Below are 24,314 nucleotides of genomic sequence, written 5' to 3' on the forward strand. Positions count from 1 at the left end.
GGTTGAGTCCAAAACAGCCTTGAGTGTAGGCCAAGCTTGTTCTTGCTCCTTTCCCCACTAGCCTGTGTATTACACGGTCTTCATAATCGGCTGGTGGAAACTTGAACTATTACTCACCCTGTGCAAGTACCTATAAGTCTTCCTTTGAACAGTGCATTCCAGAGAATCATAAATGAAAAAGAAATATGGTTTCTGGGATTGCATAAGTGGCAGACTGTACAATGTAAAAGCCACTGGAGGCCAAGAAAACTGCAGTGTTACAATCTGATTCAAGAGTATAGATAGAAGTATTAATTATAAAGAAGGTGATTGATTGAATACACAGGAATAAAACATGGAACAATATAGTTTATTCCATTTATTCAATAAAAAATCCAGAGAGAGGCCAAATAAGCCTTTAATGGAGTTATCTAGAAGTTAGCCAATAGTGAAAGCACAGAGCTGAAGAAAGTCACTATAAATGATACTGGAAGGAAGAAATATGATGACAGCCTGGCTACGATGATATTGGAGGTAGAGAGGGAAGATATAAGATCACTCCAGGGTTCATAGGCAGGGGATTACAAAAGCAATGGAGAGGAACACCACACTGAGTTCTAAAACCAATGAGGGAGTTAGACTTGAATTTTGTGGAGACAGCACATACTATTGTCTTCATTGGAAGATAACATGCTCTTTCACAGATAACAGAACTGAGCAGGGACCATGAATCCAGAGGAAATGCATGGTCAACAAGACTGAGTTTATCTACTTTTCACATACCACCCTCAATTCAATCTAATGTGAAGAAAGGAAAAACAAATACTGACATTTTCTGCTTTACATTTTATGTCTTTTGGTTTCTAGATTTAGAAAGAAATGAGAAATACCATAATAATGCAAGAGAGGCGATTCTCCTGTGCAGCTCCTTATATAAGCATTGAAGCTTCACAGAAATGTTGTGCTTGAGGGAACTCCAGCCCATATTCTTTACCAGAGCCTTGGCTACCCTTCAGATAAACAGCCTCCAAATAGTTCACCAGTCACCTCAGCCGTTGCCAGGCTAAGGCTTTCAATTTCCTCTCCGTGGCACTTCTCCCAAAGTATCTGAGCCTTTTGTGTTTTGAGGAAAGTTTTCATAAAGCAGAAATATGCCCTCAAAGCACAACAGATTGTTATTTTGTTCATTTTATAGTGCGGCCAGCTGCCAGCTACATCTCTCTATTCTTTACTCTGTACAGATTGCAGAAGTCAAAAACTATTTAATGACACTGCTCAAGATTAATCATAAGATGAAGACGTAAACTGACATCCGAGGGCATTCGAAAAACCACCTACTGCTTTGCTGTGCAGATGTAAACTCTGCTGGTCTGAAATGAAGCAATAACCTTTCCAGTTATTGGCCCAGAACTGGAACAAATTTCTTAACATTCTATTCACTGCTACTTGCAGCGACGTTAGCTCAGCTCCTTTGTGAGCAATTCAAAACCCTCTTAAGACAGTTTGATGCCAATCAAGCATGGTTTTGCTGGTTTATTCACCTTGTCAGTATCTTATGCTATCTTGGTTTTCTATTACATCCCAAGATGCAGCTGTAACCCTGGTTAAACTCCAATTGGCCGACAAAGATTCAGTTGATTTCACAACACATTGAAAACAAGCATTTTGCTTATATCTTTTTTGTTACTACATGCCTTGACTATGATTATGAGATAAACTTCTAGTTTCCATGGCTACAAATAACAACAAAGTGAGTTTTTCCCTAACATCAACTGATGGAGACAAGTTAATAAATAAATACATCCCAGTTTTATAGCTAATTATACAGAGCTATTACTTATAAATTTGATAATTGTTTTTAAATCACAAATGTGTCAAATGGTATTTTATTTTCAGAGTTTGTAAGCTGGCTACTAGAAACACATATTGTGTTTTCCCAACAATACTATGTATGATATATATATATATATTATACAATTTTCATAATCTGTGAGAATGTGTATGCACATATTGTATGTATGATGGCAATCTTGTAAGAAAAAACTGATAACTGTATTTTATTTGTTATAGTGATTTATTTTTGTTTTGTTACATTTTAATTCTATTTCTCATCATCATTAATATTAATGTGTGTGTGCACGAGTGTAGAATGTGGATGAATGTGTGGTAGGGTATGTGTGAGGGGAGTCAAAGGACAACTTGCAGGTGCCAGTTCCTTCCACTATGTGGGTCACAGGAATTGAATTCAAATCATCAACTTGGCAGCAAAGGCCTTTACCCGCTGAGCCATAATACCAGCCCTTTAAAATATTTTGAATGATGTAATATTTGTTGCTAATAACAACCTTTCTTCAGCTCCAGTGGTGAAATGAAGTGCTCCAGACCCCTGCTCAGACACAGTGTGTACAATACCAGCCCTGGTGGGTAAAGACAGAGGGGGTGGGGCTGGTACTTGCAGTGAGGTTGAGCTCCTCAGTAGCAGATGCTGTGTTAGACAGTTTAAGCTCAGGGAACTAGCTTTCTGGTTTTTTTTCTTTTCAAGTTTTTATGAAAACAGATTAATTTTGCATGTAAATAGAGTTCATAGTGATTTTTCCATATCACTGTCGTATCCATCCATCAACCCTTCTACCCACCACCAATACCCATTCTATCCTCTGGTAATCGCTGACCTTGTTTTGACATTATACGTAAGAAAACATGCAACATTTATCTTTCTGTGCAGATAATTTTTTCAACATGGTGTTCCCCAGTTGATTGAGGGTTTGTTCTTGTTTATGACTACATACTACACTGTGCTTTTGTACCATATTTTCCTTATTTGTGGTGGGCTATTAGGTGATATTAGGTGACTCTTTGCTCTTGTTAATAGGACCCCAGTACTCCTGAGCATACAGATGTCCATTCAATCGATGAGTTTATTTTCTCTGAATACATACCCAGGAGTTGGCCATCTGGGTCATACAGAAGTCCTGCTTTTTACTTTTCAATGGTCTCCATGCTGTCCATCCCCTGCTGTCAGGAAGAGCTAAAAACAAGTTCTGTAGGTTGTGACAGGAAAAGCGAAGTCCAGAAATAACAGGATTCCCCTTCTTTCATGAATAGTGTAATGAGAGATATCCCCACAGAACAGCATATCTGACTGCTAGCTCTAACATTGATGAGTAAAACCCAGCAATTGTCTGTATTTTCCAAAGTTTGATACTGAACCCACAACACTGAGAACTTGAATTAAGTTTCTTGTTACTATTTCAGTAAACACACATTTAGTTCTCAATAAGGGTTGCAAAGCAGTCTACAAGTTGGGCAAATTATAAAACTGAATATTCCTACTTAGAATGGTTTCCAGATCCCACAATTCAGGTTATAATCCAGTGCATTATATCAGTATTTTAGCCTCCATATGGTTTAATAACCATGTTGAATTACCATGCAACCCTTTAATTCAACTTATTGGACAAATGTGGTACATGGGGTTCAAGAATGTAGCCTCTGGTCACAATCATGTCTACAGCAGAAACTCAGTCCTCTGCACATTATAATTCCAGTTGATGGAATTTTCTATTATAGTTTCAGGCTATTTTAATGTTTTCCATTCTCAACTTTAGTATGAGATCCTCAGGTAATGTTGAATTATCCATTACTTGAACTGAAATGGCTCTTTCACTTTCCAAGATGCATGAGAGTCTGTTTTTCTTCTAAGTCCATGACTCATAGATTCAATATGTTTGAATCATTTTCTAATGAGGTGAACATCATTTTCTCTTGTTTTAGTCCAGATTTATGTGCACCACATAGAACCAGGAGACCAAGTTCATTCAAGGAGGTTTTATTCTGTATTTGTCAATTCCAGTTTTACATTAAGTATGACTGGTGTGAAGACTGCTATATAGATCAAACCAAAAGGCACTGTCATTGTTCTTGCCAGAATCCAAGAGTCTGAGGAACCAAATTTTGATATGTACCTCAAAACATTTGTGCAGGCAAGGTTTGGGTAACCCCTCATGCATGGAGGTTTTCACTGTTACCTTATACAGCTCTACAATATGCTTCTCAAAACAAAATAAGTTTGTTTGCCTGCAAAAGTTTGGACTAATTTTAAACCTCCTTTATGCAAAATAATACATTTCCACTGAAGTTACTTCTACCCTTTCAGTGTCCCCCCTCAAATTTAAGACACAAGGCAAGTAACCCTACTTTAAACTTCTTCCTAACAAGCAGAAATAATGAAGGTTGGGCAACAGTCATGAAACTGACAGGCAACTGAACTTCCAGCTTGTCATTCTGAATGTCAGTCACCTTCCTTCCCTTCACGGAATACATGTTAGACCCTACAAGATGGAAGTTTGTCTTGATTCAATAAATCTGAGCATTGAAGCCAAAGGTAAACAAAGTAGGGGGGTGGTGTAATGTAGGGTTGGGCCAGACTGTAGTGTCAGCATGCTTAGCCTCTTTTCCATATCACAGAAGGGGCTAAGTCTTCTGAGGATGCCTGCTTCAGTACCCACCGCTGATTCACCCTGGGCCTTCTAGACTATACCAGGTGAATGGTCACTCACCTAACATCAACACCCTTTTTCCAATTCTTCATCTTCCACTGAGCTCCTTTACAGGAGTCAGGCACCTTTTACTACAAAGTAGTGATGGCTCAAACTCCATTGTCTTTTGATTATTCAAGCAGGAAGCCCAGAAGTTTCCTGAATGAGGATTACTCCATGGCAGGAAGGGGTAAGCTTTGGTTAGTTTCTACTAACATAGAGGGACATTTTTGGGGGAATGAAAGGTGAGTTTAAATAAAAGAGCTGAGACTTCAGATGAGTTTTAAATAGGGGTAGAGAATTCTATTCTTGATTATGACCGATTTTCTAACACTACCGTTATTGAGCCAATATCAGTCTCTATGAAAATGCCCATTTCTTATATTAACCATTTATGACTACGAATCATTTTATTATTGGCTGAAAACACATATATTCTCTTGTAGTCTTAATTTCTGTGAAGAAGTTTTGTCTGTATTATTTGGCAAAGGCAAGAACCAGCCCAATTATTTCATGTTCTTATACCTCCCTCCCCTTCTCACTTTATCTGCTTTTATTTGTTTGTTTTGTTTTTGTTTATCAGTACTGGAGAGTAAAGCCAGGCCTTGTAAATGCTAGACAATGAGTTTACTACTCACCTGCGCTTCCACCCTGTTATTTATTTGCTTTATTTCTTGTGACAAAGTCATACCATGAATTCAAGCCAGACTTGAATGTATACAGCCTAGGCAGGCCTTGAACTCCTGTATCTCCCTCTGCCTGTACCTCCAGAGCGCTGAGATTGCTGGCCTGCTCCACCATGTCTCACTCTGATTATCACATTCTTAATCCCTTAAACTTAAGTGAAACAGTTAAGCATGTCCTCCCACATAAACTTATCTTATGTTTTCATTTTCCATCATGATCCTCTGTGTCTTGAGCACACTATTAAGTGATCTGAAACATGATAATCAAGACATGAGTCCCTTTCACAAACCATGCCATCTTTCAAATTTACATTGTTGTTCATGCTGCTCCTGATCACAGTGTCTTGAGGAAAGTAAGACTTAGACAATTAGAAGATGTCTAGAAGATGCAATGGGATAGACAAGCCCAGGTTGTTCCCAAACATAGAGGAGAACATGGAGTTGTTGTGGGGATGGGCCAGGGTTCCTAAATTAGTCAAGCTAATTTCTAAAGAATGTATAGACATTTCCAGGCATGGAAAACAGGGGCGTGGTGTTTAGGCAGAAGGAGCAGCATGAACAACAATGTAAATTCAAAAGATGGCACGGTTTGTAAAAGAGAAATTACTGGCAATATGTGGTTACTACAGCACAAATTTCAAAGTTGGAACAAGAAGACATGAAAGGCCATGTATGCCAAATGAAGAAGCCTGGAATGCATGCTATAGGTGATAGTGAGTCATTGAAAGGGATTTGTACCAAGGGGTAACATGACTGAATCTATGTATGAGAAATTTCCCTGGGGGTTGTGTGCAAGACAAGCTGAAGAGGCAGAAGTCAGGAGGCAAGGAGACAAATAAACATGTTGCTGCGGAGGCCTGGATGAGGGCAGAGCTGGAGACAAGATGATAGAGGGCCAGCATGAGGGATTCTACAGAGGTGTAAGTCAGTGAGCAAGCAGAGGTAGGATGAGTGGAGGGGAAACGGGACTCTAAATCCAAGACTGATGCTCCTATAAACAGAACTCTGATTAAGGTGTGATAGAAATCAGATGGCTGTTATCAGAGGAAGACCAAGGGCTTTGATTTTGGGACATGTTTAGTTTGAAATGTCCATGGCATGTGCAGAGCACAGTAGATTACAGTGGGTAGGTGCATAAGTCTGGATTTCTGAGTTGTTTGACAGAGAAAAATGCATGTGGAATTTATTTGCATATAACAAAAGATGGCAAGTCTTTCATGGAGCGCTGTGCACCATCAGCACCGCTGCTGTTCTTGCTGATGCAGCTGCTTGGCTCACTGGTTTTGAAAAATGGCTGTTTTTGTTTCCTACATATGTGAATTCTGCATATTTTTCTAAGATGCACAGTCAAGAGAAATGCTTAAACTTTTACTTGCAAACTAAAATGCATAAAGATAAAGAAACATGTATTTAATCAGCAGTGCAATTTATTTTTATTATTACTTAAAAAGTCACAATTTGATTTTAAATATTACTCTTAAAGGTAGAGTTGGGGGGCTGGGAAAGGGCTCACAGAGTAAGAGCACTTGCTTTGCATGCATGAACTGAATTCTCTTCTGAATTCAAATTTCCAGGACCCTTGGAAGACGTGAGACATGGCTGCACACACTTGTATCACAGGACTGAGGCGGTAGAGACTAGCAGATCTTGAGAGTTCATGGGCTAGTCAGCCTAGCCACAATGCCAAGCTTTGAGTTCATGAGGAGATTGTGTCTCAAGGCAATAAGGCTTAGAGACATGGAGGGAAATATCCTGCTCTAGCCTTCACACACAGAGGCATATGTGCATGCATGCGCGTGCGTGCGCGTGCGCGCGCGCGCACACGTGCCCCCACACACACATCTTCTGTATCTATAAGAAGATAGGAAGTTGACTCCCTAGGTAAATTGTGTTCACCAGGACAGTGACATTAGATCAGATGTGTGTTCTGTGGCCAATAGTCAGCTTTCTATGCAAAGGTAGATGTTTTACACAAACATCTGCACTTGGATAATATCCTCCAAGCAGACAAACTGCTTGCTGCAGAGGGAAAGGCTTTGCCTTCGAAGGGTTTCTTCAGCTAAGACAATAGTTGACCCACCACCATCCATGCTGGCATGTCAATTGATGTTGTCATTGGTCAGGTCTTGTTCAGGCAACCATATTGCTGAGATTTGTGGGTACAGATTCCTCACCATAGACAGAAGACATTGTCTCAGCATATATCACTTGGCTTCTGGATCTCTCATTCTTTCCTCCCTCTCTTCTATGATGAGTCTGGAACCCTAAGTGTAGGAGTTGTGTTGTAGATTGATCGGCTGGGCTGAGTACTCCATGGTCAGGTGTTGTCTGCATTTCGACCAGGTGTGGCTTGCTGCAATGGTCTCCATCCACTGCAAAAAGAATCTATTTTGATGAGGGGTGAGAGCTACACTTATCTGGTAGTGTGAGGATAAGAATTTAGAATTCAATTAGGAAGTACGCTGTTTAGAGAAATGGCCATAGTAGGTCCTTTTCATGTGGCCATTCTTCATGTGCATATATATTTATCTGTAAGTCCTAGAAGTGGAGTTGTTATATAAAAATGTATAAAACTTGTTATGCCAGTGCTAAATACCTCTTAAAATATTGGGGTATGAAAATGTTTCAGTTGGTAACATGCTTGCCCATGTTTAGATTCCCATCACCCATATTAAAGCCAGGCATGATGGCACAACTGTAATCCCAGTTTCTAGGAAGTAGATAGAAGAGGATCCCAGGAGCATTGAGCAGCCTGTCTAGACACGTGTTAAGTTAGGTAAGAGACCTTGTATAAAAAAATAAGGTGGAGACATCAATGATGACCTGGCCCTGATACACCTGTACAATGTGAACACATACAAACATACATGTACATGCATAAGCCATGTATAGTGACATTACATGAGCTATTGATGAGAGACTCATTCTACTACAATATAGCTGGTAGGGAGTGTTATAATCTTTTTTATGATCTCTAACTTTAACAGATACAATCAATTTACTTGAGGTTCTTTAATAATTAGCAAAATTAATGATACTTTTAATTTTTGTTGCTATTATTTTAAACTCTGTGGCCTATCAGAAATTGTTCTCTCACAGTGTTAAAAATTGAAGTCACAAAAAATTTTCAAAATTACTATATATAAAGGATACTTATGCAAAAAATGTTTTTTTATTACTTGTCTTTTATTTATGATTTCTCTTGACAAAAAACGTTTTAAATTGTTATGACACGTTTTATCTTTCTCTTTAAAGTTTTTCATTGCTTTGGGGTCCAATGTTGTGAATATGAATAAAGCATTTTATGTATATCATCAAATTACTTTCTACAACATAATAAATTATACTAATTAAACAATAGTAATATTTCCTTTGGCTTTGCAGAGGTCATGAGAAACCAACAAATCACAGTGCATTATTCTTTGCTCTGAAGGCCTACAATGATCAAGTGGCCCTGAAATCATAGTCCATTCCCTCTTCCTCAGTGGTTTCCAACATCCAGACCCTGCATCTATTGGTACCAAAACTTATGTTCAAAGTACATTTCATGGTGAGCAACGCAGCTTACCAGGATGAGATTTTTAATGGTAGCTAGCTGGTGATAAAGTCATCTTTCTGTCTGTCTGCCCCCCCCAAAAAAAAACAGATAAGCCAGCACACCAACTCTCCCTGTTGTCTTTATTCTGAACATACCAAAAGCAGTACACTCCCAGTCCACATTCCACCACAGCAAGAGAAAATTAAGAACTGGGTTTGGCACTTGTTCCAACTCAAAGCAGGTTTCCTTCTTCCTCATCCTGAGGAGGGTGTTGTTCCCCTAATGTTCAACACTGATGGATGCGCATTTCCTAGTATACCTAAAATGCATGGTCCTGAAGCTTTTCAGCAAAAGAAAAAAAAGTCCAACTAGAAGTAGATCTTTATCAGAAGATATAATTTCAAACCATTGTGCTCTACAAATAATCCTCACAAATTTCTTTCATTCTTTCACACTGTATTATAATATTCAGTCACTCTTTTTACTCCCTCATATTCTATGAATTCCTGAAAAAGAACTGTTTGCTTTTACTATTTTGTATCCAGGAACATTCCTGCCCCAGAATAGATGCTCAAAATGTTATTGAATAAAGTAAATGACCCTTCAGAGAGTAGCTATAACCAGGAAAATTTTAGGTTCATCGTTATTCTTCTAATATTTACAGTGTATTTTCCAATAATGATCTATATATTCCAAACTGGATTATGCATTTATTAAACAGATGATTGAAATTAAAGACACAATATATAGCCCTCAGTAAGAGCCAAGTTAACTCATATAGGAGCACTAAACTTTAAATTTCATGTTCTTACCAACCAAAATAATTAATCAAATAAATATTTCTCATGGAATATATTTCAGAAAAGTTTTATAATAAAATATTTTACTACTGTATATTATTTTTAAAATAGGAAGGGAGAGCTGGAATATTTATTATTCTAGATTAAATTTTATGTCTCTGTACCACAACTGCAATTCCATGTAATATAATTTTTCCACAGCAATAAAATAAAATAAAAAGGATTAGCCATAAGAAAACATGCTTTAACACTGTCTAAACATCTTTATCACATTTTGGCAAATCCATGGCAAAATTTTGGACTCAGTTTACATAAATATTGAATAAATCAGCTATAAACTGGCAATGTTGAAATGGTTTTTTGGTGTGAGGCCACACGTCTCTATTTAGTCTGGGATGGTATATGGGCTTGCTCTCACCATTATTAGTAACAGCACATTTCACTCTCACAAAAGATCCTAGGCTGGGCAATAAAATTCTGAGGCTTCCCACCTTCCAGGCTGTCTACAGAGTGAGAAAAGAAGATACAATAGTGTGACATTTAAGTGTCCCCGGGAGTAATATAAAAATTCTTCTGACTTTTATGCTTTTTAAGATGATGTGGGGGCTAGAGAGATAGCTCAGTAATTAAGAGGACTCAGGTGCAATTTCCAGCACTCAAATGGCAGCTCACGACTGTCTGTAACTCTAGTTCCAGGGGATCTGACACCCTCATGCGGACATACACATGAAGGAAAAACAACAATGAACACAAAATAGAAATTTAAAAAATGTGTGTATTTAAGATGTATACCCATGGAATCTATGCATATCCTGTAAAATGATAGCCACAATCAGGCTAATTAATAAACCTGACACCTCATATAGTTTCCTCTGTGTTTTTATTTTCGTGGTGAGAACACTTAGAAGCTTATCACCTGTCTTGTTGCCTGCAATTACCACACCATGTTAACATCTCCAAGTCTTAAGATTGGTCTTCCATGGCTTAAAGTTTGATCCCTGTTTTTTTTTTTTTTTTTTTTTTTTCTTCATTTCCACCTTCACTCTTCTCCCAAGAAAGCACCACTCTGCTCTCTGAGAGGCTGAACGTTTCAGATTCCACATCTATGTGAGATCATACAGTGTTTCTGTTTCCCTGTTGATGCTTTGAAGACCCCACATCATGTCACAAATTGTGTCATTTTCTGTCTTTTAAGGCAGAACAATATTTCTCTGTATGTTTATTTTTTTGCTTAAATTTAAGTGATTTGTGTATGTGTATATGTATGAAGTTAGAATGCTGGACCACACAGTAGATCTATTCTTAACTTTTTATTTGTATACCAAAATTCTGAAAGTCTTTATCGACACTCCCCATTGTGTGATTTTATACTTTTCCCAAGTGTATCATTTGAAGAAAGTAAACAAAACTAAGGCAAATTAGATATTCTGGCTACCTTTGGAATTACCCTTGCTGACCCTTGTGCTTCCATGTGCTGTCACCACAATGTCCCCTCTGCTATCAGGATTCATTATGTATAACCAATGATAAACATGGAATCTAGTGAGAATATTTATTGTGTTCTCATGTGACTTATTGAAAAGACATTATATATATTTTGTGTCAAGTCTCTTGTAAAGCCCAGTATAACTACATCCATTCATTTGAAAACAAGATAGCTTAGCAGGTAAAGGCACTTGCTGTACACTCCTGAAGACTTCACTTTGAAACCTCATACCCCAGGTAAAGGCAGAAAGAACACTGTCTACTCTGACCTACACAATTGTACTATTATTGTACAAGTGTGAATACATACACACATACTCATATTCACATAATAATTTTGAATAAAATAAATTTTAAGAAGTATTCAAGACCAGCCTTGGTTATACAGTGAGACTTTCCCCAAAAAGGACACAGAAATACTTGAGTGAGTGTTGTCTTCAATAGGGCCTTAACATCAGTTTGTGGAAAGTAACCCAGAGCCTTGGCAGTGCTTTGTGGTGATTAGGGCCTTCCTTGGGGCCCTTTTGGTCAATGTATCAATAATATGTAACCCATTTCTGGCTCTGTAGGTTTTACGTGGTGGCATAAGATGTCTAGTTGGGGAATTACCATCCCTAATATTTGGTTGCTCCACAGATTCCTTTCATATTTGTACACATTTTAGGAAGCTTCTATAGAAGTATGTTTCCATACCATTTTTCTCTCATGGTTTTGTTTTTCTTTCCTTTTCTTCTTTTATTAAAAATAGATTCTTTTCCCATACAATATATCCTGATTATAGTTTCTCCTTTATCTACTCCTCCCAGTTCCTTCCTGCCTTCTCTCCCCTCCAGAACCACTCTCTTTCTGACTTTCATTGGAAAAGAACAGGCTTCTAAGAAGTAACAACCAAACATGACAAAATAAAATATAATAATATGAAGCAAAAACTATCATACTGAATTTGGACAAGGCACCAAAAGGAGGAAAAGAGTCCCAAGATCAGGCAATAGAGTTAGAGACCAATTCATTCTCAGTCAGGAGTGCCATAGAAATATTAAGTTAATAGCTATAATGAATACATAGAAGGCCTTGTCCAGACCCATGTGGGCCCTGTGCTTGCTCCTTCAATCTCTGTAAGCTCATGTGAGCCTTAATTAGTTGATTCATAGGGCCTTGTTCTCTTAATATCCTCCATCTCCTCTGGCTCTTACAATCTTTCATTTCCTCTTCTACAGGGTCCCCTGAGATCTGGGAGAAGATATTTGATGGAGACCTCCAATTTAGACTCTCTCACCATAATGTCTAGCTCTGAATAAGTCCCCATCTGCTGCCAGATGCAGCCTGTCTGATGATGACCAGTTAAGGCACTGATTTATGAGCATAGAGTCCCATTAGGAATCTTTTTTTCTTTCTTTTCTTTTTCTTTTTTGACAAGTAGTGTTTGGTTTTACCCTAGATCTATGGGCTATCTAGTGCCTGGCTCTTGATCACCCAAGCAGTGTTGAGTGTGGGTTCCTTCTTGTGGTGTGGGCCTTAGATCAAATGAGACATTAGTTGACTACCCTCACACATTCTGTCTAGTTTCTTGAGTTCTTTATATATTTTGGATATTAGTCCTCTGTAGGAAGTGGAGTTGGTAAAAACAAGATATTTCCCATCCTAAAGACTTCCACTTTATCCAGTTGACAGTGTCCTTTGACTTAGGGGAGCTTTCAGTTTCATGAGGTCCCATTTATTAACTGTCAATCTTAGTGACTGTTCTAACAGTGTTCTGTTCAGAAGGTATCTCTTGTGCCAATGCATTCAAGGCTATTCTCCAGTTTCTTCTCTTCTATCAGGCTCATTGTGTCTGGTTTTATATTGAGGTCTTTGATCCACTTGGACTTGAATTTTGTGCAGGGTTGATAAGTAAAGCTCTATTTTCGTTCTTCTACACACCAATATCCAGTTAAATTGACACCAATTGTTGAAGATGCTGTATTTTTTCCAGTATGTATTTCTAGCTTCTTACTTTTAATCAGGTGTTCATATGTATGTGGATTTATGTCTGGGCTTTCAGTGGATTCCACTAGTCAACATGTCTTTTTAATCCAACACCATGTGAGTTTTGTTACTTAACTGTAAACTCTCTGATACTCTGGCTCTTACAAGCATTCTTCCCCCTCTTTTGCAATGTTTCCTGAGCCTTCAGTGCAGGGGTGTTTTGTAAATGTATCCATTGGGACTGGGTTCCACAACTCTGGATTTTATTGGTTGTGGTTTACTGTAATGGTCTCCAAGAGGGGAAATGGAAGGGAGAGGTGACATGAATATTATTTGATCTTAGAAAAAACAAACTCCATCCCTGAATTTTAAGATAACTCTGGTATTATCCTCATTTTCTTACTTCTTTCCCACACATGTTCTTAAAGAACTTAGTCCTTTTTTTTTTTTTTTACATTCTCTATATATCATCAGTATAAGTGGGAACCTGGCCCCTTTTTAAGGTCTCAGGCCCACAACTATTCCTGGCCATCAGTTTACTAACCCATCGGAGGTTGGCTCTGATGGCTAAAAAAGAACTTAGTCTTATTTGGTAATCTTTTCAAATTTTCCCTTTAATTCTCCATTACCTGACTTTTTCCCCATTATATCATTGTGAATGATCTCACTATAATATCCTTCAAATTGCCAATTTTTATTGATTGTTTACATAATTTATAAACCATTTCTCACTATTACACATGGTGGTGTGTTGGTTTGATTGATTATTGGTATTTTTGTTGTTGTTGTTATGCTTGGAAACCCAACATGATAAGCAAGTATTCTACCACTGACAACAACATCTACAGCCTCTCTGATGCCTTTTTGAAGGTGTGCTCTTTTGATATATCTCCCTCCCTCCTTCTCTCTCTCCCTGTTTTCCTTCCTTTCTCCCTCTCTCCCCTCCTTCCCTCTCTCTTTGTCTTTCCCCTCCCTTCATCCCTCCCTCTGTCTCTCCCTCCTCCTTCCCTTTCTTCGGTAAGACATCTATGCTGGTTCTTTTTATTTCTGGTTATTTCTGCATCAGTATGCTGGATTTTATGATTCCTTTACTTCCACCTCTTTGTTGATAAAGTTTATTTTCTCAGATTTCATCCTTTACTCTTAGGCTATGTTACTCCTATCTTTGAATTTAGATATTTGTATTAATACCATAGATACTTCCCATCTATTATTTCATCATAAAATGTCTTAAAACTTCTAAAATTTGCACACCATGTTTATGCAATTAATATGCATTTGGAGGCTGTAGTATGCCAGGTGTGAGCTTGGAGGAAGTGTCAGAAATGGAAGAATAAACAACAAAAACCAAGCTCTCTGCTTTCATTTTCTTGGGTGTTTTCCAGGGATTTCAAAGTTCAGTCTGCTCAGAAGTGAAATGAAACTGCTCCTTCTACAATCAGTTCCTTCTTCTGCATTTTATATCTAAGTAAATGATTTCAGCGCATAGAGATTCCAACAGAAATATCAAAGTAAAACTCTTGCATTGTCCTTGTCACTCACATAGCTGACATGTCCATCCATAAGACTGGTTAGTATCGTCTCAATTCCAATCCTTGGTTTCCTGCTTTATGTGTATAATTCAGGATTGCCTGAACTAGTTTTGCTTGCTTTTAAAGCAATTATCAACACTACTTCCAAATTCTTCTTTCTAAGTCTACTCTTTGATACAGTTACTTCATTGCTACAATTCTTTTCCATGTCTGTGTTCTAGGAATAGTTCAAGCATTGCTTCAATTCATCATGTAAGTAACACTGTGGTCTGTTTGTACTCTAGCATCATCTTCTCCAACATTTGTTTTTTGTTTGTTTGCTTTTGTCTTACTTGACCCAAATAAACTAAAACTGGATTTTCATGAAAGTCTTGTCATCTTTCATGTTCCTATGCCTTTTCACATGGTCCCTTTACTTAAAATGCCCTTTCACCTACTTACCAAATCAGCATGATTTATAAAGACTTACTGTAAGCCGTACTTTCACTGTAAAACCTTCCAGCCCCTGACTTTGAAGAGCAAGAGTACTTGCTCTCTTTCCTCTTCTATAAAACTTGCATGGTGTTCACATATGTCTTCTGTTATCTGATGCCAAAAAATTACTCTTTCTCCTTCATTTTCTATTCTTTGTTTAGTCATTGATTATCCCCCTCCTGGATGGGACAGTAGACCCTAGAGTATATAAGCTGCAAAATTCTAGAACTCTAGAATATAACTGTAAATTTAATCTACTTCAATATTACATTTAATCACAGAGCAGATAAGGATCTAACCTATTCAAGAATTTAGATTACTCAGTCTCCTACTCCTATGTTTCAATCAACTAAAGACTTAATTAAATTATTTAACTAACACAAGGGCAAAGACAGATAAAAGCACATGGATGGGCACTAAGGGCTTGTGCCTATGTCATCATTAAGAAGGTAGTTATCCAAATAACCAGACTATATCAGAATGATCATGAAGAACATGCAGTCCTTGGATTTTACCTGTGAAACTTTTATATCAACAAAACACATTTTCTTTCATAGAGACGCATCAACTACAGGACCTGATAAAGTCCTGTGTACTAATTAGTGTTGATATAGAGTATTTTGGTTTGGCTTAATTTAGATTTATTTGTGTGTATTGGTGCTTTGCGTGCAAGAATGTCTGCGCACCATGTGTATATCTGTTGCCCATGGAGGCCAGAAGAGGGCACTGGATCCCCTGGAATGGAATTACAGACAGTTTTGAACCAATATGTGGGTGCTGAGAATTAAAACTGGGTGCTCTGAAAGCTCAACCAGTGTTCGTAACCCCTGAGCCATCTCCAGACCCCCTAGTTAATGTTAAATTTAAATTTAAAACCTCACGAACCTCTAAAAATATATGGGGATTGTTTTCAACTTCTTTATCTCCCTTATCTTCAACATCTAATCATTTACTATCTCCCCCCAAGAAGAATGATACTTACCAGATGCCAAAAATTAAAGATATGTTAACCTTATCCCATATTTTATTAAAAAGATAAATTATTTATCTGGAAAAAAGTGATGCTTTATATATAAGGATAAGGACAATATTGATGACATTAAAAGCTATTTTAAAAAATTAAAATTGTCAAATTTTGTCTTCCCCAGGGATGAGACCCTAAGTCATTATCCAATACCAAGAGGTCATCCCTAAAAACATGCACATAAGCAACACTAAATTGACTCAGCAGGTAGTATTCATATGTGTATTCATATATTTATAATACATGTAACAATCATACAAAGAGAAAAGGAGGCCATGAATTTGAGAGGGAGATAGCTGCAATGGGCTTGGGATGGAAAGGGAAAATATATAATTTATAATTTAAAATAAATTATGTGATTTGTTTTAATTGAAAGTAAAACAAATCTTTATAATTCATATATTTACAAGTGAAAAAATAAAAGTGTTGCAAAGGTTCAGTAAATATAAAACTCAGCAAAGCTTAAAAATATTTAATAAAAGTTAATGCTTTATTATTTTTAGCTATAAATTTGTACATTTTAGTTTACATAATTATTTTTCTACATTCCTTGTTGACTTAAGAACATCTGAAAATTTCAGGAGACTCACATTGGAAATAAGGAAGTTGTATCATTGTCAGCATTAGCATCACCAGGAAGCGGAGAATCAAATGGGAGAAAATAGTTAGGACAAATAAGAAACTCATCTCAGAATAGCTGCATGCAAATAAATATTTACATAATAATATACACCATCAGATAACAAGCATCATCCTGAAGATATAATAATAATGTTCATAATAATAATGTATAGAACAATGATATACTAAAACTCCAAAGAATAACCTGAAATTTAAATTCTTCCCAGCTAAGCTGTTCATCCAAATAATATGAGCTGGTTTTTCCACCATCCATTGTTGTAGGTAGAGAAGATTAGATATATTGACTATAGAGATTTAAATCATGGAGCATCAGATTATACAATTATTTTCAAAATCATTAAAATAAAACTAGGAAGAAAATTAAACAACATTTTTATTTTTTGTAAGATTCACAATGGTGTCAAGTTTGATTCATCAAACATTTAATATACTATAATTTTGGACTAAGCATCTTTTTAATACTGGTATGAACAGAACATGAACAGCTTGGAAATACACATTATCACTTTTAAAACATTTTATGATAAAAGAAGCATCACGGCCAGGTGGTGGTAGTGGCACGTGCCTTTAATCCCAGCACTTGGAATGCAGGGGCATATATCTGTGAGTTCAAGGCCAGCCTGGTCTACAGAGCAAGTGCCAAGATACAGAAAAACTCTGTCTTGAAAAACCAAAAAAAAAGAAAGAAAGAAAGAAAGGAAGGAAGGAAGGAAGGAAGAAAGAAAGAAAGAAAGAAAGAAAGAAAGAAAGAAAGAAAGAAAGAAAAAGAAAAAGTTGAGAGGTAATTAATTAAACAAGTACCCACACGGTAGAGCCATAGACTGTATATGATTTCCTTTTTTAGCATTTTCAAAAGTAGAGAGCTTGTCAAACCATTTGTGACAGTGTGTTCCTGGTCAGCCCAACACTTTAGTCCTTGTGTTTCATGACACTCCACATATCTTCAGCTCCTGGCTTCCTGTCATCTCCATTTCAGCCAGCTGGAAGAGAAGAAGACCAAGGACGTTTGTATGTGTACATACACAGAGTAGCAAACATGACTTGTGCAAATGCCCCAGTGGCTAAATCTCTATTGTGGGCTTCAACAGAAAGAGTTGAATGATAGTGTCTGGAGGACTGCCCGAGAAGAAATTCAGCAATTTGTATGTCAGTAACTGGGTAGCCTCTGTGGAAGAGCTTCCCAAAGCCTGAAACCTGCTCCGGAGAAGGAACTGGGGCATGTGAGCCTCAGGCTGAACTTTTAAAACCCCAGACGTTCCATTTCCTTGTCAGTTCTCCATGTAAAGGTGGCTGGTTTTGTACCTGTTTCCTGGGGTTGGTGAGAAGTTGAGGCAATTCATCAAGCTTACTACAGGATCCAACAGCTATTGTTAAGTAATTCTCTTTATTAAATGCTAATCATTAGCCATGAGAATTGACAGGAAAAAAATGAAACTATTTAGGAGGAGAAAGTACTGACAAACCAAATGTTTTCATCAAATCACTTTGCACTATACAAATTTAGATTTTCATGAAGAGTATGTTTGATAAAGCCTGACTGGGTTTCCATAAGGCTTAAACCTGAGTTCTGAGCAACCAGATAGGAATGTGTGATATAAACCATGCCACTGTGAGCATGGTTATGACTCAGGATCAGTGATGGGATTGTCTATATCTTTATATCTCATAAATAATTATTTAGACACATATGTCAAGTCGAAAGTCACATCATGTCCCCATCTAATCTATCAATCTCTTAACTGAACGTCAATAAGGTGAGGTCAAACTATCCTCTTTCTTCTGGTGAAACTAAATTAGAAAACCTAGTTTGGAAGGATGCAGTGTCTAATTAACTGCCAAGACTTGTCTATGCTTTTGCCTCTGAAACCCCAGAATTCAGCCCTTCACTTGCTGCACAACAGTCTTGTCCTGTTGGAGACTGAACTTATTGTGTTGGTGTCATTCCTGAGTATAGCTGAAGGATGGGCAAGAAGGTGAGATGCCCAAATCCAAACTGATGCTTTCCTTCCTGATGCACTCTTAAGAGACTAAAGCAGAGCAATGATTGGAAAGCATTTCTTCTCACTCCACCTCAGAAAGGGCAGCCAGTCTCATCAAGATCTACCTACCCAAGGACAAAAGCATAGGATCTGTGAGAGCATTTCTAGGTATTGGTAACAAATAGTAACACTAAGGTAATACAGAGGTCCCCTAAACAATGTAATAATTCAGAAAGAATTTAATCAGTGAAGACATCTCCTTCAGAAGACAGAAAAGAAGAATAGTGGGCCAAACAACACAGAGGTAGAATCTGGGGAACCTAATTAAAAATACAGACCACAAGAGTTGTAAGAAATGACTCAATAGTCAAGAACATATACTGCTTTCCTGGGGGTCCTAGCTCTGTTTTCAGACAGGTCACAATCACCTGTAATTACAGCTCTGCAGGATCTGACACCTTTGCCCTGCACTTAGACCTGAACTCGCACAAAATGAAAATTTTTTACAATTTAAAAACACAAACTACAAATATTTGAAAGATAGATAGGTCCATAAACTATACCCTTCCCTTTCTCTTTGTCATTTTAAAAGCAAGCACAACATTGAAAATGTCTTGGTAAGAATAACACACATTAAAGAAAATATGCTGAGGATTCTTTCAATTCAAAGGGCAGTATTGTGTTCCGTATTGACAAGTAAAAGCAGCACATGGAAAGAGCTAGCAATCGTCCATAGAGTGTTTTTAAAGTTAAAATGCTAGAATAATTGGGGAGTTGAAGAGCATATGCATGCTTTGAAACACAGGAGTTGGAGCTGGAATGTTATCCCTATGACATGTGACTTGCAAGACCTTGACCATGGTCTGGTCACCTTGTCTAGCCTCCTGTCCTCTGAAATGAGAGCAACTCCATATGGATATCCTCTTAGAATACACCAAATCTTGTCTGTTTTATGATAACCACTCAAATGTACAGTTCCTCCACTCCCTAGGAAATGAATTGAAATAGAATTCCTGGAAGAAATAAATCAATGTGAGCTTGCTTTGAATGGAAAGAGGTGACTTTGTCTGCCCTTCTTTCCACTCAACAGTCTTTTTATACCCTGAAGAGTCTACAGTGGAACAAATAGTCTTAAATTGCATCAATTTTCTCCTTGACTTCCTGTGAATATAATACTAGAATAAGTCCTAAGTCATACAGTGTCCAAACCAGGAAGTCATGTAAAATCATTATAAGTATGTATCTAAATGATTGGAGAATAACCTCACATAATCCCTCAGCTAGAATTCAAATCTCAGATGTATTCTCCATGGTTATCTTTGAGGGAAAAACTGCCTCAAATATTTTCTGAAGTGTGTATCATTTTAATGTGTTAGACATGCTAATTCCTTATAAATGTTTATTTTTATAGCTTTTACAACTGGGACAGTCATATTGCCCTTTGCAATTCAAGTCCAAATTATCAAGTGATTGCTGACCACCCCGAAGGCTTACTTTTTAAATATAAAAGAGACAGAAAAATTCTCAACGTCGACCCAAAGGTAATTATGGCTTATACTCACATATTCCTTCAAAATTGGTTGTGTTTCTACTTAATCAAAATTTCTTAAATGACTGACACCCCTATGACTTGGGAGTTTTGTATGGTTGTTTTGTAACTTAGAAGTGAAAAACTGCATTGAAACAGGAACATTCATAAAGAAAGAATAGACAAGGAGAGAAGAGAATGGAAATAGAGGAGGGAACAAAGAAAGAAAGGAAGGGAGGGAGGGGAGGGAGAAGGAAGGAGGGAGGCACTCCTCTAAAGTTTGGCAGAATTTGAGAAGAAAGAGTTGATGTGGAATTGAAGTAGAACTTCTAGGTGGGAAGAATTCTCCCTGCTAAGAACATAATTAGACGAGAGAGAGAGAAGTAGATAGTATTGTTTGCTATGATCCTTAGGAGTTTAGATATCAGTAGAGAGGGATTCTTACCTTGTGTTTGTACCCATGTGGTACTTTGAAAGAAAATGCCCCCCAAAGGGAGTGACACTATTAGGAGGTGTGGTTTCATTGGAGTGGGTGTGGCGTTGTTGGAGAAAGTCTGTCACTGGAGGCAGGCTCTGAGGTCTCATATATGCTCAAACCACACCCAGTGTCTGAGACTACTTCCTGTTGCCTGCACAAGATGTAGACATCTCAGCTACCTCTCCAGCACCTTGTTTGCCTGCACACCACCATGCCCATTATGACGATGATGAACTGAAGCTCTGAACTGTAAGCCACACCAATTAAATGTTTTCCTTTATAAGAGTTGCCATGGACGTGTTGTCTCTTCACAGCAATAGAAACCATAACTAAGACAATCCAGGATTCTTATCCTCCACTATATGTCTAACATTGATTAAAAGGTAGCCAAAAACCCTGGCAATGTGATTTTTACCTGTAATTTCAGCAACTTGGAGACTCAAAGGATTGCTATGAAGTAAGACAAGCTTGAGGTAGACAGTGGGCTCTCGACCAGCCTTGGCTGAAGAGAGACTCTGTCAAAGACAAACAAAAATTGAAAACTAAATATGCCCATTAATGTTCTTCTAAGTGTTACTTTAGAAAATGTTTCATTAAAATATTTTAAGGACATGTCCTTAATTTTATCAAGTGAAAATATTTATATCTCATATACTTTCAAAACTTGAAATCACATAGTGAATTTTGATCATCACTTGTATATCTAAGAATAAAAGTTAAAACTTTGAGTAACGTTGTTATATGCTGGAGTTGTTTAGGTGTTTATTTGAAAGGATAACTCTTTCTGCCAGCCACCTAAGTTTTGCCACCATGTTAGGGCTCCTAAATAACACACAGAATCCTATATTAGTTACAATGCTGCTGGCCAAGGAATAGGATTTCTTATTTGCTAGCTCTGTCTTAAGTATCAACCATAACCATTAATCTATATATTTTATAAGGCCATCTTATCGAGGGAGACAGCAGCATGTGTCCTCTCTTCCGGGATCACATGGCAACCCTCCTCTTTACTACATTTCCCAGAATCCTCCTCAACTCCTAGCCCCACCTATCTTGCTTCCCTATTGGCCAACAGTACTTTATTTATCAACCAATAAGACAAGCATATACACAGAAGGACTTGTCCCATCATTTATTAACTTTTGTTAACAATTTTTTGCCTTTGTTTTTTACTTAGGTTTGTTGTTGGTGTTGTTCCTTCACATGACAGTCTAAAATTCAAAGTCAAGGAAATAGTGTTACAGAATGAAAAACATAACAGTTGTGTGATATGCATGTGATAGAGGCAAAGATAAGCCAAAGACAAAGTATAGGCAGTTGGTTCTAAATTTTTTCTAAAGGTTTTAGAGAGATAAAGTCAAGGAATCATTTCACATTCACACAATTCAGAATCTGTCATACACAAAGTGCTCAGTAACTAAGGGTCCAAAGAATGAATGAATGATATTGTACTGGAAATAGTGTTGATTGTGACCACATTCAAATGGAAGAGCAGATTCCAGCTGGACAGCTGTTTCTCTTCCACTTGTCAATCTAGACAGTGGCATCCAAGATTGGAATTCAACCTAGGAACAGTATGAGTTTGTTCTGGAGCCTACATGGTCTCCAGGCATGGGCAAAACAAACCACTGGTGAGATATGAAAAGATACAAAAGTTATGCTCTCACTAACTTCAAAGGACATTTCCCAAAAGTTTCTCCATAAATGTTCTCTCATGTTCTGGTGGCTTATGTGTGTGGCTAGATGTACTTATCCAGCTGTCTCAAAGTCTGGGTAGTGTCTTTTTATTTTTTTAGGTTCCTATGCACCTAACTGAAAACATGGGTTCTGGGACCAGGGAAAGGACATCCTGGACAATTAGCTAAGGATAAGCAGCTATCCACTGCTGTGTCCTTTAGAGGAAATGTTCCTCCTGTCTTTATCACAAATAAGGAACTGGACTCTGTGGAGCCACATTTTTGAGGAAATCTCTGAGAAGACTAAGTTTAGTAAAAGGCCTTCTCTCTAGTGGTGCCTCCTGTGTGAAATGTCAACATGAGATTATATTATGTTAGGACAAGAAGCTGAAAAAACAGCATTCACAGAGGTTTTGCTCTAGAAGGTAAGATGTATATTGAAGGAAAATCTCAAATTGTTAACAACTTCACCCTGATTTTGTGGAAAAGGTGTTTAAATAAGTTTGAACAACATAACACTTAACCTCTTTGACCTACATCAGGGCTCTTTTAGTTAATTGTGTGCTTTAAGTAGATATGTCATGAAAGGAGTTTTATGGACCCTGAGGAATCAATGCTTACAATTGCTTGAACACACTTAACAAAATCGCCCACCTCTAAAATTATTCATGAGCTCTCACAAACTTCATCAAAAGTACATGAATATCCAATTTCCTCTATTTTCTAGAAAAAAATTTAATTTGAAGGAGAAGGTTTCTAAATCTTGGTGAAAGAACCAGTTCATGAGTGGTAAGAGTCAAGAATGAGTCAGTGAGACATTTGTTGATAACCAAATAACCTCTTAATGTTAAAAGTTTGAATTGTAGATGAATTTTCTCTCCACAAAGATAAAATTAATGTTAGACTTTCCAGAAAGATACACTGGCCTCAACATCAAGAAACAAATGTGTAAGCCATTACTCCCTTAATCCATTGCTTTGAGAGACTCACATCATCTCCCTGTGTGCTGATAGAGACAGAAGTGAAGGGTTTGTGTTTGTTGTTTGATTTGTTTAACTCTGATCTCTCGAATCTCTCAAATGCACCAGCTTCATGGTCAGACTCAGTCTCCACTGAGCCCAAAAAGAACAAGCATCATGATCCCATGCCAGCCCATGACCCATAGTTCAGGAAGCTTCTCCCTAGAAAAGCAGGAACCTGAGAGGTCTGGCACTGTTCCCAAATAGAAGTAGAATAATGAAGACTTTAATTTTTATAATCTAGGCATTGCATGTGTGTCCCCTACAGAATTTGTATTCACCATTTCAAAGCGCCCTGATGTTTTGTATTTCATGAGTCCCCAACATAAAACTTCCAGGGAACTAAGATATTCGATAAAGCACATGTTTTGATAACTACGAATTATAAGACTCACATCTTTTTATATTTAGTAGTTCTCATAATCATTTGACTTTTGAATTTTCAAAAGTGAACAACTTGTAATTCAGACAGGTCAGGGGCTGCAAAGTGCCATAAGACATGGCTCATCCCTCCTATTCTTTTCCTTTGGGTATTGTCTCCAAAATACTTGATGCCTCAAATTAAAGAGGTCTCAATCAACAAAAGGTAGAAACAGTGGTAAACAGGATGTGTTTCCTTTGCACAACAGATGTAGCCTCATTAATTCTAAATCTTGGTTCCCACGAAGCAGTTGTTTGTGAATGGAAGCAGTCAGAAAAGGAAAATTGTGCAGGTCTTAGAACAAGTAATATGAGTTCACGGGTTAAGAAATTCCAAATGCAGTGAAGAGTTTGGTTGCATTACAAACAAGACCACTGGCTTTAACCTCCCTGCAGCTGTATAACATCTGGAACAAATAAGACAAGTTTCTATTTTTGAGTGAAGAATGCTTGTCTTAGTGATTCACACCCACCAAAATGTTTCCAGTGTATTATCGTAGAGGGGCTAAGTAGAAGCTCTTTCCATTCACTCCTCTGTGTTATCTGAACAA

The 24,314-nt window shown here is 37.5% G+C and overlaps 1 protein-coding gene across 2 annotated transcripts in view; it reads left to right on the forward strand.

The window, feature by feature from the left end:
* The window catches only part of Cfap299 (cilia and flagella associated protein 299), a 435,850-nt gene that overhangs the window by 397,847 nt on the left and 13,689 nt on the right, over nucleotides 1-24,314 (forward strand). For both annotated transcript variants that reach the window (XM_035453289.1, XM_027387660.2), the window contains one exon: nucleotides 20,054-20,183. In XM_035453289.1, coding sequence (XP_035309180.1) covers nucleotides 20,054-20,183 — 130 coding nt within the window. The remainder of the gene's footprint in view (nucleotides 1-20,053; nucleotides 20,184-24,314) is intronic.

Source organism: Cricetulus griseus (genome assembly GCF_003668045.3).
Source record: "Cricetulus griseus strain 17A/GY chromosome 1 unlocalized genomic scaffold, alternate assembly CriGri-PICRH-1.0 chr1_1, whole genome shotgun sequence".
Taxonomy (NCBI): domain Eukaryota; kingdom Metazoa; phylum Chordata; class Mammalia; order Rodentia; family Cricetidae; genus Cricetulus; species Cricetulus griseus.